The following is a 20,553-nucleotide window of genomic DNA, read 5'->3' as shown; positions in this document are numbered from 1 at the left end:
TACACTCTCAGGTCAATCCATTATAACTTATATTTATCTCTCACAAGGCAGAATTGGATATAACAGTGAATATGATATACTCTCTCTCTCCATGGTAAGGAATGGGTATTAATATCTTTTGGTTTAATCTGTAATATACTAAACAGATAGAGATGGAGATTGGATTAATACACTTTCTCTGGTCACTAATAATAAACATGGGAGATGAACACCACAATAGAAACCTGTGGTTAATGGTCAATTGTCCATAGACAATTGATCAACAGATTTTCGGTCTTTCGAAAGTATTAGAGAGTATAAAGAATAAAAGAATAAGTTGCAAATCAGCTGATTGAATCTAAAGAAAACAAATAAGAAAATGGATAATACAAAACATGGAGATACAGATAAGTAATGAGAAAACTTTTCACAAGCATAAATCAAATTGTAAACATCATATGGTTACAATTTGACAAGTCTTATATATTATTGATAAATCAGCTGATAGGATTGTGATTATTTGATAACATTAATTTGTGAATTCATTTTCAAAGTTTAATCAATCAACACCAAGTGATAGATTGTCATCTTCATGATGAGTTTATTTATAAATAATAGATGAGATCAAGCTTGAAAATTGAGAATCAATTGGATGATAAAGTAACATAAAAAAACACAAGATAATCTAATCACTTTTAATCAGCCAATTCAACAGAGTTAATGAGATTAGCATATACAAAGTATATGCTAAATGTTAATCATAAAGAATCAAGAAAGAACCAGGATTTAGGATTTTATCTAATCAATTGAGTGATTAACCCAAAATTGAGATGATGATCATGTCTTAAATAAATTGATTGTTTATTCATTTTCAATCATGTATTTTATTTCAATGTAACGATAAAATAAATTGAAGGAATTAAGTGATTAGAATAGGAAAAGGAATTACTTGATTAATTGATTGGTATGAAGAAAAAAAAGGAATAACGATCAATTAATATCCGGTAATTAAATTACAAAGATTAATTATAAATGAAAGGAAAAAGATAAAGAATCACCAATTAATCTGATGATATAATTGACAATTGATCAATAGTCACAATTAAAGGTCATGGTGACATTTTCTGGCTAATCTAATCCACCTCTTAATCCATTGGGAAAGTTTTCGTAGATTCTGGTTCCTGATACATGACTGAGATTTTCTCTCTCTCTCTCTCTCTCTCTAGTTCATCCCTGAACAATATAACTTCCTGGTTTCTTTATCATGGTTCATGCTCAGAACTTTTTCACTTATTATATTTATCCAATGTTCAATTTGAGGTGGATGATAATTCTGATGATGATTCGTTGAGATGATGTCATTAATGTTTCACAGAGTAATCAATTTGAATGTTGCTCATCAAACTGTTCATTATATTATCATCTCATGGTAGAAACTCATGTATATGATATTCATGATACATTATTTACTATGAACATGATTAATCAAAAATGAATAATTTTCATCTTAGTTTTAAAAATTAAATCAGGATAACTTTTACTTTTTTCTTTCTTATGAATCATGATGAATTTCATGGTGAAAATAAAAACAAAAACCTCAATTTTCAACTGTTGTCAACAAAAAAAAGTTTCATCAAGATGCAATTTCGTTATTGTGATAATCATTATTACAATTAATCATCAACGATAACCATTTTCATTCAGACTAATAAAGATAATGATGATTATCAACATGATGCATTAGGAATCAATAAGATTGATAAACCTCAATTGCTTTCTATTTATGTACATTATTATTACTCTAAATATATACAAGAGAGACATTAGAGTTAATTTGGGATTCGGTCACAACATTAATGATCAAAAGTAATTGATTAGAAATCAACTTAATTAAACTTTCCCTTTCCACAATTAGTATAATCATAATTGTCAATGTATTACTAATAAAAGTTTGTAACAATTTATTCAAATTGTTGCTTATTTATTATTATTGTTACAATTAACGTAAGAAAATCATTATAATCAACAGTTCAATCAATTATCAACAACAATGTTTGCACAATCAATTCACAGCAATTAAATGATTATAAACAATTCAATTCTACAAATCATCAATAGTACAAATAAATTGTTACAATCGTCATTGAGAAAGTAATTAAATATCAAATTAATAAACAAGAGCAACGAAACAAAATAAACTCCAGATAATATACAAAGAGATTTGAAAATATATCCTGAAAGGATAATCTAAATTAATTAAGGGATTAGATTAATCTGGATTTGATAAGAATTACTAAATTTATCTTCAGAATAAGATAAACACTAAATTAGTTAATTACTCTAAATATTGGCAACTCAATAATCATCAAAGTGATTAACGGATTCTGATGATGATCAAGGATGAAATAAAGATACTAATTTAATTGTTATACTTACCAAGACAATTGGACAAATTGTTGTAGGTGGTAATATGTGATCTCTATGTTCACCCAAATAACATTCTGGTTTAACCTGAGAAGCACAGTGACTATGAAGCTGTGAACAGGAAGAAAGAGACAACAATTAATAAGATCATTTTTAATTAAAAGTTAATTTAAATTGTTTCCACAATTTAAATCAACAGGAAAACAGAATAGGAAACCATTGCAATGTATAAATAAGAGTAGGAATGATAATAATGAGGGTAACGTTTAGTTTTACCAACAACAATTATTTTCTGTTACAATGTTACAACAATTTAGTTAAGTGTTAATATAGACAAAATTAACACATCAATTAATTGTAACCAGTTAATCATTATCTTCCCACATTAATTAGTGAACATGTTTTTAATTGTACTCAATAGATTCATGAATATAATGTGTAACCCTGTGTGTTTATGTTGAGGGAAGTAAAAGTTTTTTTTTATTTTGCTTTTCCTTTAAATCAATCAATTAATTGCTCTGTTTAAATCAATTATAAATAAATTGTAATGATTTAGGTGAATATGATTTAACACCATGATATTATTTAGTAAATCAAGGCTACTGTAATTAAGAATTAAACTAAATCAATTAATTAATTAGTAGATAAACAAACTGTTCCCTAATTAATGTTATCGTTACTTTCATGTTGATTTTGATCATTTTTATTGGATTGACAATTTAATTATTATTATTTGGAAAAGAGTTGAAAATTATCAATTAATTAGTTGATTGTTATTGTAGGATTAGATTAATCGTTTATCATAAGTTGTAAACAATTTCAGGATCATGATAATTCATTGCCTGTTTTGATTATTTTCATCTAATCTTATAAATAAGATTATAAATCAACAAGTTTTGATAAGTTTCAAGGTAAATTCAGAGTTAAATTCATGGTAATCATCACCCTGTAAATGGATTTAATTTTAAAAGGTGATAATGGGAAGGTTTTAATCAGAGGTACATGATAACTATTCATTAGAGGGCAAGGGTGTGTCTCAATCAGGGTGATTAAATAGATTAGAGTTAATTAGATTTAGATTAACGATTTTCGTTGTTCCTGAAATAATCAATCGTTACTTTGGTTATTATCTTAATCTTCATCTTAATCTAATCAAAAGTTCATTTAAATATGTTATCCAAACTCAGGAAAAAAAATGTTTCCATGTTAATCTCATTTACTTATTCTTCATGATAATATTCATCCAACTGGACTAACATTTCAATAATCATTATTTGATATAAGAGATTACTGAAAAGTATTATTATAATAACAACGATTAAGATATTTATTATTATTACAACACAATTGATTAGCATAAATATAAATATTATCAATGTCCAATAATCTCAGCATAAGTAATATTTATACATAAATATCAAAGGAAACGGAAGTTTATTATTAATATTAAGTGTTGATATAACCATTTAAAGTAATTACATCATCTAGATACACAGTGGGTTTATTTAAATGATGGTGAAAATAATAATTATAATTTGTAGTAGTAAACTGACCACTGATCATGGTCATTTTATTACATCATTTGGATTATTATTGGAACCAAACTTATCATAAACATTGAGAACACTAAAGTTGAATCTGAGTTGAACTTTTGGATATCGATAACAAGATAAATGTAATTGTCAACAATTAACTGATTGCTCATGGGAATGAATCAATAACCATGATAACCAGCATACAGTATCTTGATCAGTAGCGTTTATACTAAGATTATTCAAGTATTGATTTCAGATTGTAATCAGATCAGGATTAATCAATTTAATGAATTTGAGAATAACATAGATTCTAGATATAATTTGATAAGTGTTTTTAATCAATAACGATTTTCTGAAATCAACAGTTAACTCAGCTAATTTGAAATTATGTTAGAATTAAAAGATTCAAGAGATTTTTTTATCTTAATTATTACTAAAAATCATAATCGATTTTTCATAGAATTGGTATTTTGTATATATAGATTAGTTATGAATTTCAAATTTTCATTATTCATGAGTAAATTGGAACAAAATTCATCATCGGCTCAGTATCGTATCTCCTATGGTTCTCATGTTATTTTGAGTTGAATGCTCGAAAAAGCTCACTTTGTTTGGAAAAGTTCGGTTTAAGTGAAATTAAAATTATATAACTTTTCGAGAAATCGTGATATTTTCACAAAATTTTTTTTGTATGTTTATCAATGAATCTGAATCAGATCAAAATTTCGTAATTGACGATAAACGTACTGTCAAGATACTGTATGTATTAAAGGTTTGATATTATTAATCAATTCATGTTATGAAGGATTTTTAAATTAGTGTTGATCAATAACAGTTAAAGTGTCATTGATTTAATTGTTTACTTGAATTCATTGAATTAGTTAAATGATTGACATTCTAAATGAAAGAGGATAATTATATTAAATGAATTAATTGATCAACAGTTTTGGCTTCATTTTTCATCAGAATAATAATGTTCTAAAGATAATCATTCTCATGTGTTCCAGGCAGAATCATTTGATTTGAATGAATTTTCCCTGGGAGATTGATGATCATCATGAGATGGAAGATAAAATAAATCATTTGGTAACGGAAAAAAAAAGTTTTAGCAAAATCGAGTTGAGATTAAGAATGAAAAGAAAGTCATTCATAGGTAAGATACTGGATTGAGACATAATGCCTTAAGAAATGACCAGTGGTCAAGGCTTTTTGTTTAGTTTGACTTGTTTGCCAAAGCTTATCAAATCACTTAACTGTACTAAATGTTTATACTGGTAAAATGGATTTGAACGCAACGAGATCAAAAAAAGAGATAATCATTAATCTGATTGTTGTATAAATCGAGATTAAGATTAATATCATTGCCTCTAATGATCAACAGATCAACTTGAAAGATACAAATTCCCTAATCTGGATTATTAAGGGTGAAAACTTCAATAAGTCATGATGATAATCATCACGATGATTGTGAAATGTTCATTAATTTTCATCAATTATATCATAAACTTCATTTCCAATCAATGTTTAAATAATCAACTTGTCTAGACAATTTTTCAAAATTCTGTATCTTCAAAACTCATGATATATATTCATGATGATCATTAATTTTGCTATGAATTATTATTATTATTATTAATTAAGGTAATCAATTTGATTAATGAAATTGCTCATTGAATACTATTCTTCAATTAATAACTTAATTATCATGTGTACAGGGAGGAAAATGTCATCAAAATCATCTCATAATTATCTTCAAGTGGATGAATTTATTTTAATACATTTTCAAGTTGAAATGATTCAAGTTTGACTTATTATTGTGACAATAATCATCATGTTTACCATGAAATTGCAGGTAGATTTGGTTTCTATCACTTTCATGCATTTGTTTCAATGTAAACAGTTTTGTTTTCATGGATATGAACATTTTCAAATAGTAACTACACAAAGTGGATGAAACTAATATCCTTCCACTATCAAAACTATCATGAGAAATATTTATACAGATGACAAATTTCAAAGGTAACTTATTATAAATATATGTGTACACAAATTCAATGAATACCCTGAGGGTATGCATTAGATTATATGGAATAATCTGAAAAAGGATTGTAAACATTGTATATTTTCAACTGAAAAAAATGTCAAATTTTTCATGAAAAATAAGCTAGATCATGGGAGTAGGAGTAACACCTTACTATTTGAATTTTGATCAAGTGATTAGTAAATTAAGAGCATAGAAAGTGATAATCATGGTAATCTAAAGGATAGGATACAAAGGTTATCTATTTTTAGTAATTTACCAGGGAATTGGGAAGCAGAAAACCAAATGATAATCATTATTGTATCAATTTAACGATGGTAATGATAATCATTGACCTATATGTGAATAGTTTGCACATGAATAGTTAATTACAGTTTATTAACTTGATCATGGTGATGATTAATCAAAGTTTATGAGAGAGAGATAGAGTAGAAAGTGAGAAACTTTTGATTTAAGATGATGAATACTTTTGATAGTATTAGTATGTTAAGAGCTCTTTCAAACAAAATGATGATTATGATGATGATTATCAATGAAGTTGATAAGAGTATTATTATTGAAGATTGAAATTAGGATGAAGATGATGAAAGATAAACTTGTTATCATCTTTATCTAACTCAATGTTTTACACCTCAATGTATTATCATTATTTTCTTATCCTTCTTCAAGTTATCATCATCATCTTAATTCTCATCAACTACCATTTCTTGATAACTCAATGACATGTTCAGTATGCTCATCATGGGGAAGGGAGAGAGTGAGAGAGGGAGAGGGAGGGAGATTCTTACCGTCATTTGACACCATCTACAGTGAAGGCCAGTGATACCGTTATAAGATTTGATTGGTTTCTTACATTTACTACATTTACCAATACAATTTCCTTCAGTCCAATGATGCAACATTACCTGGGATCCATCATCATCATCATCATCATAAGTATCATTATCATGGTACAAACAAACCAAAATAATCGAAGCATTTAAGGTGAAAGTGTAATCAAAGACAATGTTAAAGCCATGAAGATAAAAGATGAAGATGGTAACCAATGAATAAATCAAAGGAGAGGATAAAGAACAATAAAAAGATACAAAGATTAGATCGATGGTATTAACTTGTTATTATACAGGTGAGAAGATAAGATGTTGATAGCATAAAATATTGATGTGGACAGTTTTTGAGAGAGTTGCAAACACTTACCTGGGAAGTTTTTTTAGACTTTACATAGGTACTAATGCACGAAGCTGGGGCTCGTTGTACACATCGTTCATGAACAGTATATTTACAGACTGTGGTAAGGAAAAAAAATGGATAACATGAAAAGAATATGAGAATTAGAAAAAATATATCATGTGGAAAAAAATTAAAGATGAAGTGTTTAAGATCCCATGAAAGAGGATTTAGTGAGATTTTCCATGGTTAAATCTTCAAATATTGTTCACATTTAGTTTGGAGAAAATTTTTTGACAACAATATCATCTCATCTTTCACTTTCTTTTAACACTCTCAAGTTTCCATAAGCAAAAAGGGATAATGATAACATGGTGACAATGGATATACTTGAGGTAGAAAATTCAACCTTTCTCATCCCAATTTTCTAGGTGATGATGATTAGAGAGAGAGAGAGAGAGAGAGAGAGAGAGAGAGTATGTGATGGAAAGTTAGAAGATGTTGGGAAAATCTTGAAATAATTTTCTAGAAAAAAAATGTTCTTATTAAATTTGATAAATTGAATTGTCTTTTACAGTTAAATCAATAGCATGAGATAAATAAAATGATTTATTTTCAACTTTTCTTTTTTACTCATTTTCGCATTTCGCAATTGTAAGTTAACAATTTAGAATCAATTTAAAGTCAGTTAATGGATTATTTATCAGTAAATAATAATGTTAATCACTGAGAATGCCAAAGGTGAGAGACAGGGAATGATATTATTACTTGGATAAAGGATAAAGTTAATGATCTTGATTACTATCAATTTCATCTTCGAAACTCTTTTAATTAGAGTTTGTCCTTGACTGTTAATTCAATCCATAATAATGTAATGGTTAAAGCTTAACTAACAGTAATAATATCACTCAGCACACTTAATAGTAACTGTAATTTATATATTAAGTAGTTGAATCTAAAACAACAGAAAGTAAATCTAATGCTAAGCAACGATAAGAAAATGAATTAACAGTTGATTAATATTAGCGTTTCTTTAGTTTTTCCTTGGAACTTTGAATTTCTTTCTCTTTTCTGGTTCTCATCTTATTATACATTTTCCACCATTCATTCAATCAACACACACACACAAACCATCCACTCACAGAATCAACATTTGGAAAACTCTGTAACTATCTATCTACAGGGTACATTACATTTCTTTTCATTATTAGACTAATAAAGAGATTTAATCATATGTTTAATGATTTTTTCTCTTCTCAATCCCTTTAGTATTAATAATTCAATTACTTGGGTGGTGAATGGTGATGGTGGTGGTGGTGGTGGTTGATTTACTGGTGGAAAATATTTTTACCGCCCTGAGATCTTTTCTCCTAATAATATAATTGAGTCTCAAGCAGAGTGGGAATAATCAAAATCAAATATTAACTTTACTCTAGTCATCATTTCAAGGGGATTGTTCATTTTATGGTGAACATTCAATTGAATAACCAGCAAAGGGTTATAAATATTACTAATCGATTGATTTTTATACAACTAATATTTATATATGAATAACTTATTTGATATACTTACAGACACAACATAAACCCTTACGTCCCAATGAGCCGACCAACATGTTTAAACAAAGGTTACAATAGGCTGGCCTTTTGAAGTTTTTTAATCGCCAAACATGTTGACCATCGTCTTTAACATTATGCTGAAAATGACCAAATTAAAAGTCAAAATTAATTTCCAATTATTATAAACTATCTCTAATTCAATCAACTCAATTCATGAGTTACAAGAATTAAGATTTAGATTGACTTTGCAGTTCTCATCTAATTTGAAACTTATGAGAATACTCAACATTAGTGAATTACTATTCAGAGTGAAATTAGATCGTAAAAACTTTACCATGATATTGTTTATCTTGGACTCTATCCAATAACAATCATCATGAAGAAATGAATCATCATTAATATGATTAATGTAAAGATAAATACAATAATTAATGCATAGTTTAACTTTTTGCTATTTCTTTTGGTCTTCAATGTTTTGATTTACTAAAATTAATGAATTTTTCATGAAAATTTGGAATTGAAAAAAAGAATTTTTTTTTCTTCTCTCCAATATTATTCTCGAATGTCAATTGGAAAGGAATATGATAAGTTTTACTTACAGAATCTAAACCTAATAGTACCAATAATGGAATCGTTGTGAGTCCACCTCGTTTCCATTCCTCCAATGAAACTGCTCCATCAGAATCATAATCAATTTCTATCATCATATCTTGAAGAATCTGAAAGAAGAGATAAAAATAATCAATATTGAAAAAAGAGAAAATTTCACATGATAAAAATTCTGTATGTTACATGGTAAATGCTTATGAGAAAATTAATGTTATTATATTTGAATATGAAACAGAATATTGAAAAAGTGGTAAAGTTGTTTATCATTATTAATACTTAGATTATCATCATCATCATCATCATCATCATCAAAATCTATTGCTATTATTATTAATACGCTCTTATAACTCATCGTTTCTGTTGACTTGAGATTCTTGGTTCTGAAAGAGGACTTAACTCAATCAGATAAAGATGATGAGGATGAGGATGAAATGAATATAATAGTTAATATAAGAGATAAGATTGAATGAAAATTAGAGATAAAGAAAGAAGAATCTAAAAGATAGCCTTTGGTTAGACTTTCTATCTAAGTATTATAATAATTGGCTCAAGAAGCTTATCATCTTGATGGAGATGATTAACATCATCATCATCATCTATGTGGACTATTAAACGTTACTTTTGTCATGGGGGAGAAAAAGATAAACACTGTTAACGTTTAATTATCATTTTGATTGTTGCTGATCTATTTTTACTGATTCAAACCTCCATCATCAACAACCATCATTCAAATGAATGAGTGATTAAATCTTTCATGATAATCTATCAAAGTCTTATTCAAGATTAAGTGGATTCTAGAATCGGGTAAACCAAATGAGATGAATAAAGCAAAATTTATTCACTTAATATTAACAGAGATTATAATTTAACTGTAAATATGATGATAAAGTTATTAAAATGATGCAATAATGATGAATACCTGTAACTAATAATAATTGTAATTTTATCAATTTTAACAATAAGCTGATTGGATTGATGATAAGCAATAATCCTCAGAATTATATTAATAAATATTTGGATGTTATTGATTAGCATCACATGTAATAATAGTGAGATGTGATTAATATAAAGGTAAACAATATTATCACTAAATAAAACTACAAGTAAACAATTAACGTTAATCTAGTTTAACCATCATAACAATTGAGTGGTTAAGTAATGTTAACATATGAGAAAAACATTTCTCAGACAATTAATACCATCATTATTAAAATAGGTTATCATAAGTCTATTCAATTCAAAAGAAACTATTAAGTTAATTAACTGGGTTACGTTTTGTTTTAATCATCTCGTACTCCATAAACCTGCTAATTGTTGGTTCAATTGTATCATCATTAACTTACAGGCTTTAATTCAGTTACATCCCAACCAAGGTATTCAGCGACTGTCATCATTTGGTCAACAATTGAATCAATTTCCTAAAAGCATGTAAAGAAAAGGTAACATTACTTTTTGGTATTCTGAGTGGAGATGAGAATGTAAAATGGGATAAATGATTATACGATAATCGAGTGAAGGAAGGATAATGTTTAATGTAAAAAGAAATCGTCATCATGTTGAGAAAGTAAGTGAAAAATTCATGGTACGAAAGAAAAGCCTTGGAATTTTCATTTCATGTATTATTATAATCATTGAGTTTCGAGGGGAAAAAGCAAATGGTAAGAGGAAAAAAAACTTTGCATACTCTGAGTATTTCTTGTGGTAATAAAAGTGCATGAGAAATCATCTAAGCAAAATGCATATACACAAAGAAACAATTGTATCAGTATCATGGATTCAACAGTGCTCAATGTTAATGAAATTGCTATTTCTTTTACTTGAAACATGTTATTTTGTGTTTTATTTTTAATGTAATACAATTTGCTTCAATTTCTTTGTAATATATTACAGGAAATAGACTGAATAAAGTTGATAGAAATTGAGAACAGAAATTAGTTCTCAATCTTGATACTTTCAATCTCTATCTCTAGAATATTATAATTTATATTCTTGCTGATTCTCAAGTGATAATTTGATGAAATGCGTTCATATTTAGTGGGTGAAATCGTTGTAACGCTCTCTCTCTCTCTCTCTTCTTTGTATCTTACTTTGAAAAGGAAACTCGATGTTTAGGAAAACTCCAGGAGGGGATAATGTTATAAGACAGAAAAGAAAAGATAGAAATAAAAGTTAATATTAACATAAATTAGATATGAACTACTTTCCATATACTATTAATACCTTTGCATAGAGAATTTTCGAAAATTCTGAACAGAATGCTAAGAGAAATAAGAATTTTCAAATTTTCAGATGATAATTGAAAGTTGTCTCCTGGGAGGAGAGATGTAAAAACTAATCAAAAGGAGAGAGAGAGAGAGAGAGAGAGAGAGAGAGAGAGAGAGAGAGAGAGATAAGGAAGTGAGCGGGTGAAAATAATTCCAATTGATATTCAAACGGTTAATGATAATCGTTAACGATAATCAAGACTAAAGTTTTAATAACAATAAAAGGTTCATGTAATAAACAGGTAGGATGAAATGAGAACTGATAATAACTCTTTCAACTAGAATTTTGAATCAAGAAACTTATTTTCTACTCTATTATATAAAATGTAATGAGGGGAAAAGTTCTAGTTCTTTTTTTTGTTCGAAGAGATGGAAAAAAATTCCCTTTAGGTTACCTGAATTTTATCAAATCAGACTCATAATGATACATATTAACTACAGACTATATGTGCATAGTTAGAGTGTAATTGCAATTGCAGATGCAAAAATCAGAACGAAATTGAAATTATGAAAAATTCATGTGCAATTAGATTTGATTGTGAGAGAAATTGAGTTGTATTACTTGAGTGATCTAATACAGTTGGAAGTAATATCATTTACTTATTCATTCAGCATACACACAGCTATTATGCAGGTAAACTTATGAATAGATTTCTAGAATTGATTATCATAAATGTACCGAGAAGACTAAGGTAAGATGATAATGCAGAGAGAGAGAGAGAGTATCATGATGTGAATGATGATTGAAAAGGAAAACAGTAATTTCTAGTGAAAGAAAACATAGAACAGAAATGATGACCAGTGTCCAACAATTTAGATCCATTGATTGTTGTGCAGAGACTAAAAGAAGGCTTCGTCTGACATACCCTGTAAGTATTAATGATATTATACTTGATTATATCTAACTAGACGTCTTTATATAGATATCTTTGAATACACTATTGTTTATATAATCAGGTCTCTGTCAGAATGAGATCAAAACGAATACAATGAAATCTTATTTAATTTACCTTCTTACATCTTAGTATTTGGTTAATTAAAATTTTTCCTTTTGACGGTTGAAATCAATTAATCAAAGGATAAATGCAAAGCAAACATGATAACATTAATTTACTGATGATGATAAAAATAAGATCATGTTAGAAATGCAAACATGACCTCCAAGTGAAATATGTACAATATAATATGTAATATGTATTAATATTAATAAACAAAGATTCCTGAGAATTGAATATCATCTAATGTTATCTCAGGAAGATATTTACAGTTGAAGTATAGATGATGATTATCAATACAAACAGTGAAAATTATCAACAGAAATCATGAAATATCAAGTCTAAATCGGAATTAACAACAGAGAAAAATGTGTTTGTTAAAATGATGGAATCTAACAATTAGTTACATGTAAAGTTTGAAAATAATTCATGAGAAAATTGTTCATTGAAAACTCAATTTTTCATGATTTTATGTAATAATGGAATAAGGAAAGGTTATGGTGTAAAAAAATAGCCTCAAGTCAATACAAAACAAAGATTCAAAGCTAATATTGTACAATTGAGTTGACAAAATATCAAAGTTTATAAAAATTTGCTTTTTTTATTGACATAAACTCATTGTCAATCTGTTTTAATAATAAGGTTATGAGGAAACAAAAATCTGAGTAAATTGGCAATATGTCAATGTGAATATAATCAGGAAAACAAGGGATATACATGAAAATGAATCAACTTTTACAAGAAATAAAACAAATTTACCTATGCAAAAGTGTATTACAAAGATCACTAAACATTCATGAGATTCTGTCTATGTAATTTCAATCTGAGAAATTGACCTTCATACATATAATCAGCTGAAAGGCATTAGAAGGGGGAAGTCCTTTCAATGGCAAAAAAAAGGAGAACATGAAAACACCTCAGGTAAGATTTACCTCTAAATGTGATTGTAAGTCTATGGGTAAATAATACAAAGCACAAATAATAATATTGTAATATTAATAATAATCGTTTCGAGGTGTATGGGTGAAAAAAGTTCTCAATTGATCTTTAAGCGTTTCATTGTAGTAATAGTTTGAATGGATCAGATGAGAATGGGAAACTCTTACTAATCGAATAAGTTTTTTAATAACTTTTCCTTTCTCGATTAAAAATATCAATAGTAAATCACAATTTAATTCACAATCAATAGAAAAAGTTTTGAGAATGTGATAAAATATCAATAATAAGGAGAAAAATTCAAATTATCAGAGTTACCTCACATTCATTGTACATCAAAGTATTGAAAACGTAGCTTCATTTTAAATGTTTTTTCTCAAACTAACTAATTATAAACAATTTCTATGAATTCTCTAATTGAATGAGACAATGAGCTCTTATTGTTAAGTGATTATCTCAATATTGATCAAATGATTATTCATGTAACGCTTAGCATGCAAATAAATGTACTATTAATAAACATAAATCATGAGGAAAGTTAAATGAGGGCAAAAAAACATTACGAATACAATAAATCATTAAAATACTAAAGGTAAAGGGTTCAATTGAAAAATTTGGGTTGGGTTTGGTTGGTTGTGATATATTGATAAATATTAAATGAATCAGACTTGAAACAATGAGTGAAGCATGAAATATGAAGTTATTATGAAAACGGAAGTAATACCGATAAGATGATGATTTCCGGTAATGATAAAAAGGGTAAAGAGGAGGGAAAAGGATTCAGGTGAATTAAATGTATAAATAGGGAGTATAAAAACTGATGAAAGTTGCGATTAGTTTATGATATAAAATCCTGGATGAGAAAGTTGTAAAAAAACAGTAATCAAATTGAGGATACGGAAATGATATAAAATTGGCTAGAGGTATTTGCATACATTAGGATGAATATGGAAAAGGAATGCAAAAACATTAAGAGTATTTCAAGATGGTAATTAGGATGGAGAATTTAAAATTGAATGGAAAACCTTTTTCCACTTACATTACTATCCAAATATCCATTGCTATCAGAGTCATAGAGACGGAACATAACTGAATCATCATTCAGAATCGTTTTCATGGTGAAAGATGAAAGGAAATAAACAAAAACATTTAATTAGAAAAACAATTCAATGTGTTCATCAATTCATATGTTTCAATTTTTTTGCACAACAAAAATATAATTTTTTTATAATATTCTGACTCTTTTTTCAAGTCAAATCTTCATCTAGGTTTATATTTGTATAAGTGTCACTCAATTGTCACAAATTCATTGATTACAGTTTGAATGTCAATAGAATCACAGTTTTATCTTAATATCAACTCTATTTCATAGAGAACGGAAGAGAGAATCAATCTGATCTTCTTCCTCCTCGTGATAAAACTAAATTCTGATTTAATCTGGACACATAATCAAATCAGATAATCTTATCGACAAAAAAAAAAGAAAATGAATAACATCAACTATTATTATTTCACTTCCCAGTCTTAGATAATCTAGAACATATTCCTATGCCTTTGCGAATTGTGTCTTTTTTTTTATCCACATCATTTTCTTCATTACATTCGATTGGTATTATCAAATTAATTGTCAATCTGATCACTTGAAATTCAATCTAAGATAATATTATATGTTAACTGGTTATTTAATTGGAAAGCAACTCTTATTACAATTGAGATAATGGCTTTTGATTTGATTGGTTACTATCAAAAAATAATAATAATAACTCACCAGTTTTCCCATTAGTAATACGTATATATCAATGTTTATATCTTTCAGCCTCTTGTCATCACCACCATCATCATACTCATCAACATCAACATCAATCAATTAGATACACCAAAATTATCAGAATAACCTTTAACCTTAACAAGAACTTTTTTTTCCTCTCTATTCAAGGTTCAGATTTATTCTGGTGTTTTTTTCACTTTGTTTATCTTTTACTTCATTATTATTATCATGCTTTTTTTTCATCATCCTCCAAGTATCAAATCTCTACACATACACTTGAATAACAGTTTAATAATCATCAACGCAACGAAATGTAAAAGGGTTAAAGGTGTATTAATTTTCAATCAATGAAAATCTGGAATCTTTTTACTTTTTAATCATTAGATTAAATTGTAAAATGTTATAGTTTATATTAGGAGCTCACACAATCAAGTAACCTTTTCCATCACCTTCAGATTGTATATCAATAAAAGTGAGGAAAAAAAAGATGAAATAATTTAATAGGAAATCCTGTTATTAGACATGATTATTTTTGTTTTGCTTCTTAAACTATTGCGATTAGATTGACATTTGAAGTTTTGATTATCATCTAAATTGTAATATTTATCATAAACAGTGATGGTTATTAAAGTGTTGCAAATATTTTTGATATAAATTCATTTTTCTCTCAATGTCAGATTAGTTTCATGTTGATTGTGACAACTAGTAAAACTAACAGGATACAATTAAGTTTGAAACATTTCATTGTTAATATCATGACATTTTCAATTCTTAATCATTTGTTGATTCAAAATTTACACTTCTGGTCAATAAAAGTTCATTTTATTGAGTTTTTTTTTTCTCTTCATGTATCCAAATAAAACTTGTTGTGTAAAGTGAATTGAGCTGATTCATTGAATTTAAATATAAATTGTACTTTCCACATGATTAAAATCACTTTGCAGAATATCAATTGTGTATGTGAGTGTGTTTGTTGAATATTAGAGAGAAAATTAATTAATTGATTAATTTACTTACATTCTAATTTATCCTCTGGTCTGCCTGCTTCGAGTAATGAAAGATAACAAACAACATCCTTAAATGGAACACGAAGAGATAAAACATCAATACTGGAGCTTCCTTTTCTTAATGGCTTAATTTCAACTGAATTTCCATGAAAATATATAAGTGATACCATGATAATGATGATTGATAAAAGTAGGAATAAGAGTAAAAGATTAATTAAAAACAAAGAGTAAATTAATTGTCAGTGTTATGTTGTTATTTTTTCCTTAATAGTAATAAGTGTCTTGATCGCATGATTGATTAAAAATTAATCCATTTCAATTAATTGTAATTAAATCATTGTTCCTACCTGGATGAATCAGTAATGAGGTATTGGATTTTTTTGATGAATTACGTGAGATTTGTCCATGATTAGGAGATGAACCAGTTGATTTTTGATCACGAAATGTTTGGGCTACAGAAACCATTGGATGGATTGATGAACTCCCTGTATGTATAAATTATCAGATAGAAAAGACAATAGTTAAGGATAAAATGTGATAAGTAATTTACACTCATCATAATCAACATTTAAACAGAGAAACAAAACATCAATTAATTTTTGATGCAACACAATTAAAAGACGAAAACGTTAATCATGCGATTATTATATGTTGATTGATAAGTGCAATTAATTAAATTAAATGAAAACTTAAAAAGTGACTTTGGGACTAGAGAGAGGGACGATTGGGATTTTTGTATGTTTCGTGTAAGAGTAAGTGATTCATGTGCAGATAAGTTTGATTTAGTTTGATTGAGTTGTCCTGACGGTTAAAACTTTCATTGAAACAATTCTGGAAAACAATTTGTGCAAGAAAATCACAATATATAATTAATCTGTTATTTTTTTGTGCTTTTGATTTTCACTAACTAACGTACAGGTACCCGATCGTCCTCTAGAACCAGAGTCGCTCTCACTTCGATAATGACCGATGCTATGAAGTTTCTCTGTTAATCCATGAAGACGCTCAGCTAAAGATGAATGATGACTTTTTGATTCATTTCCTCCTACAACTCCATGGGAGCCACCACCACCTCCTCCTCCTGAAGTAGTAAGTGTATTATTGTAAGATGAGTTTTCCTTTTTCTCATGTGTTATCTCAATGTTTATCAATTCTCGAGTAAGTTCAGGAAGAGATCCACTCGTACTGTGGACAGTTATTGGAGCACAAGCTGTATTGGAAGTGACCACTGCCATCTAAGAGATAATAAAATGTATCATTGATTAGTTTGATTGGTAAAATTGGTCATTTTATATTACATTTAAGCTAAATATACAACATATTAAATGTTATTTAGAATGAAAATTTTATGATTGCTTTTGCAGAATCTATCAAATGTAATTATCATGTGAATAGTTGATTTGCAAAATCAGATAAACAGGAAAGAGTAAAAAATTCAACTTCTATCATCAGTAAACTTATAAGAAAAAATTTGATTCCAATGCAGTTTTTGCTTGTAAACAACTTTATTTTATCAGCCTTTTTTTACTTATCCTCATCATCTCAATGTTTATCCTCACTCTCTTTTAATTTTTTTCTTATTCGATAAAACTTTAAATCATTCTATATACTAACATCTCATTTTCTTACTTAAAACGCATCCTATCAGCACTTTTCATCAAAGTCTATCTATCAGCCTCTAGCTCTCTCTCTCTCTCTCTCTCGCTCTTTCTATCTTTCTTTTTTTTCCAATTTCTCATATCATCCTGAAGTTTAGACATTTTTTACTCTGCTATTTTTTTCTCTCTTATTATTATCGTTGTGATATTATTATTTGAATCCACACACAGTGTCAGGAGTTTCAGAAGAAGATGAAACTTTTTAGAGAGAATTTCTTGATATTGTGAACAATTGATGCAGAAAAGAAAAATCCTGACAAATCATTCAACCTGAACATTAGTTGAAATGTTACAATAACAGGGGGATAGATGATAAAATGAATAAATGCAAGGAGTAAGAATAATTTCCACTCCCAAGTGATGAAAAGAGAGATAGGTGAATGTGTATGGAATAGAGGGGAAAAAAGATCCAAAGGAAACTTATAACATACAGGCAGAAAAACAGTAATACCAAGAAAAAGTTTATCAAACATTGACCTTTTTCATTTGATTATTTAATTAAACTCAATTTACTATTACGTCTCAGTCATATACGTTTGTCTGTAAATGATTGAAATTGTTACTTACAAAACAAATCTATTGAAAGTCTCAATGAGTGAAAGAAAAGTCTACTTTAGATTGACACCTAAATCTCATGATAACTTGGAAACAAAATTTTAATTAATCGCCACAATAATTTAAATTATTGAGAGATTATTACTAATTAAAACAAATAGCTAAACATATTCAGATAGTCACCAATTATCAATGATAATTAAATCATATGTATAAAACAAGCAAAACTAAACTTTAATTATCCCTAAGTATTAATAGTAATTTAGATAGACTTTCAATGAAAGTGATTGATTGATAGTTTGCATTAATTAATCATAGATAATGTTAATGAAGTTGATAAATAAAATGATGATAATTAGTGAGAGAGATGTTGATGGTTTTAGAGGTGATAGATTTGAATAGGAAACTTACCCTTGCAAGCTTTGATTCTGGAATAGTGTAACATGTTTGGCTTGTTGATTTATTGCTGTTACCTGAATTACTCGTGTTGTTATTTACATTGGCAGGTTGATTTGAGATTAAATTTTTCTTCACAAATGATAAGAATAACCTTTTAACCAAATCAATAGGTGTATCAGTTTCCAGGTAGATGTCAACAAATTTTTGAAATCCTTCCAAATCAATGTCCTGTTAAAGATGATGATGATGACGGTAATAGAAATAGGCAATAATAGTAAGAAGACAGAGAATCAGGTAAACATGAAAAGAGAAGAAAAAAATATTAGATCAAACATATAATAAGACTTATTTGTAGGTATTCATTTATGAGCTTTGAGTAAAAGTCACAATTTAATCTCACTATTTTCTTAATCAAATTGATCACCAGTAACAGGATACAAATAAAAAAGTATTATCAAGTTAATCATCATTACTTTCTTATTCTTTTAATAAGTTGATGGTGATTTAAAAGTTTACCGGTTAAATCGTAAAAGTTAATCTCGGTTTTCCAATTCTTTCTGGTAAATTGTTATTGTTATTATGGGTTTTTCAATGGCTCATCTTGAATCGTCTTTTACATCAATCTGACCATTGGACATTGTAACGAAATAAAATCAACTCTCTCTCTCGCCAGGGAATTTGATGTTTCATCAAATTTTGATTACTTGATATTGTTATCCCTAAGACCTAATTTTTTTCTCTCCATCATCTTCATCATGCAACCCAAATAAACTGGTAATAATAAAACAGAGACTCTAACAATTGAGTTTTACTAAAAAAATGACCATTTAGCCTGATCGATGTTATCAACTAAGAACCAGGGAATTACTTTCTTTTTTTCTCTTTCTCCTTGATGGTCAAGAGTACATTGTATCTGTATTGAAGTAATATGACCACACACAAGAATGAAAGATTATGAAACTAGCTTAAGATTTTTTCTTCTTGCGATGCATTAACCTTTATGGTCATTTGATTTTCATTGGAAAGTTTTTTTTTTCATCAAATCAGTAGATGGACTATAAATATACAGAGAGTATATTTCACTCCAAATTGCATGATCAATATATCACATCACTGGTAATATATTTTACCTTCAGGCTATTTAGTGATATTTTGTTCAATTGTTTTGTCATCTTGTCACAATTGGGGCAACAAGTTGACAGCAACAAAAAAAAAGTCACTACATGAGTTAGGAAAGGTAAGTATTAATTATAAATGAATTTGGTTTAAGAATATAATTCAATGATAATAGTATGATAATAACTTTCAAATTTCTATCCTGAAGTAACAGAAATTTCACCAGAATAATAAAAAGCAAAAGAGGAAAAGAAGGATAAAAGTAAAACTCTCATTATTATTATATAACCAACTCGTTTCATGATAATCTCTCTGAATGATTATCATGTAACTTCAGATTGTTCGATGTGGTTTTAATACTCTTTTCTCATGATATTTATTAAGTAATCATCTAGTATTAAAGTAAGGGAAAAAAATCTGACACACTTAACAAGAAATTAGCTAATCTAGAAAAGTTAATCAGGTACAATTGAATTTAACGAGGCAAGAAGAGAAAGAGAGAGAGCAAAGATTAAAAGAAAAAACCTCGGTGTCAGATTAA

General features: G+C 27.8%; 1 protein-coding gene across 4 annotated transcripts in view; it reads right to left on the bottom strand.

The window, feature by feature from the left end:
• LOC128385634 (diacylglycerol kinase 1-like) overlaps window positions 1–20,553 on the bottom strand; it is a 38,915-nt gene that overhangs the window by 14,244 nt on the left and 4,118 nt on the right. The window contains exons 3-13 of one of the 4 annotated variants that reach the window (XM_053344521.1): window positions 18,909–19,124; window positions 17,201–17,519; window positions 16,632–16,769; window positions 16,295–16,420; window positions 14,549–14,598; window positions 10,658–10,732; window positions 9,305–9,424; window positions 8,719–8,842; window positions 7,177–7,265; window positions 6,768–6,884; window positions 2,416–2,514 (exon numbers count right to left, since the gene is read on the bottom strand). In XM_053344521.1, coding sequence (XP_053200496.1) covers window positions 2,416–2,514; window positions 6,768–6,884; window positions 7,177–7,265; window positions 8,719–8,842; window positions 9,305–9,424; window positions 10,658–10,732; window positions 14,549–14,598; window positions 16,295–16,420; window positions 16,632–16,769; window positions 17,201–17,519; window positions 18,909–19,124 — 1,473 coding nt within the window. The remainder of the gene's footprint in view (window positions 1–2,415; window positions 2,515–6,767; window positions 6,885–7,176; window positions 7,266–8,718; window positions 8,843–9,304; window positions 9,425–10,657; window positions 10,733–14,548; window positions 14,599–16,294; window positions 16,421–16,631; window positions 16,770–17,200; window positions 17,520–18,908; window positions 19,125–20,553) is intronic. The other 3 variants (XM_053344523.1, XM_053344524.1, XM_053344525.1) reach the window with 3 other exon arrangements.

Source organism: Panonychus citri, unplaced genomic scaffold, assembly GCF_014898815.1.
Source record: "Panonychus citri isolate SS breed McGregor unplaced genomic scaffold, ASM1489881v1 Contig00049, whole genome shotgun sequence".
Lineage (NCBI taxonomy): Eukaryota > Metazoa > Arthropoda > Arachnida > Trombidiformes > Tetranychidae > Panonychus > Panonychus citri.
Note: the sequence above shows the minus strand (reverse complement) of the source record. Positions and strands in the feature narration are given on the sequence as shown.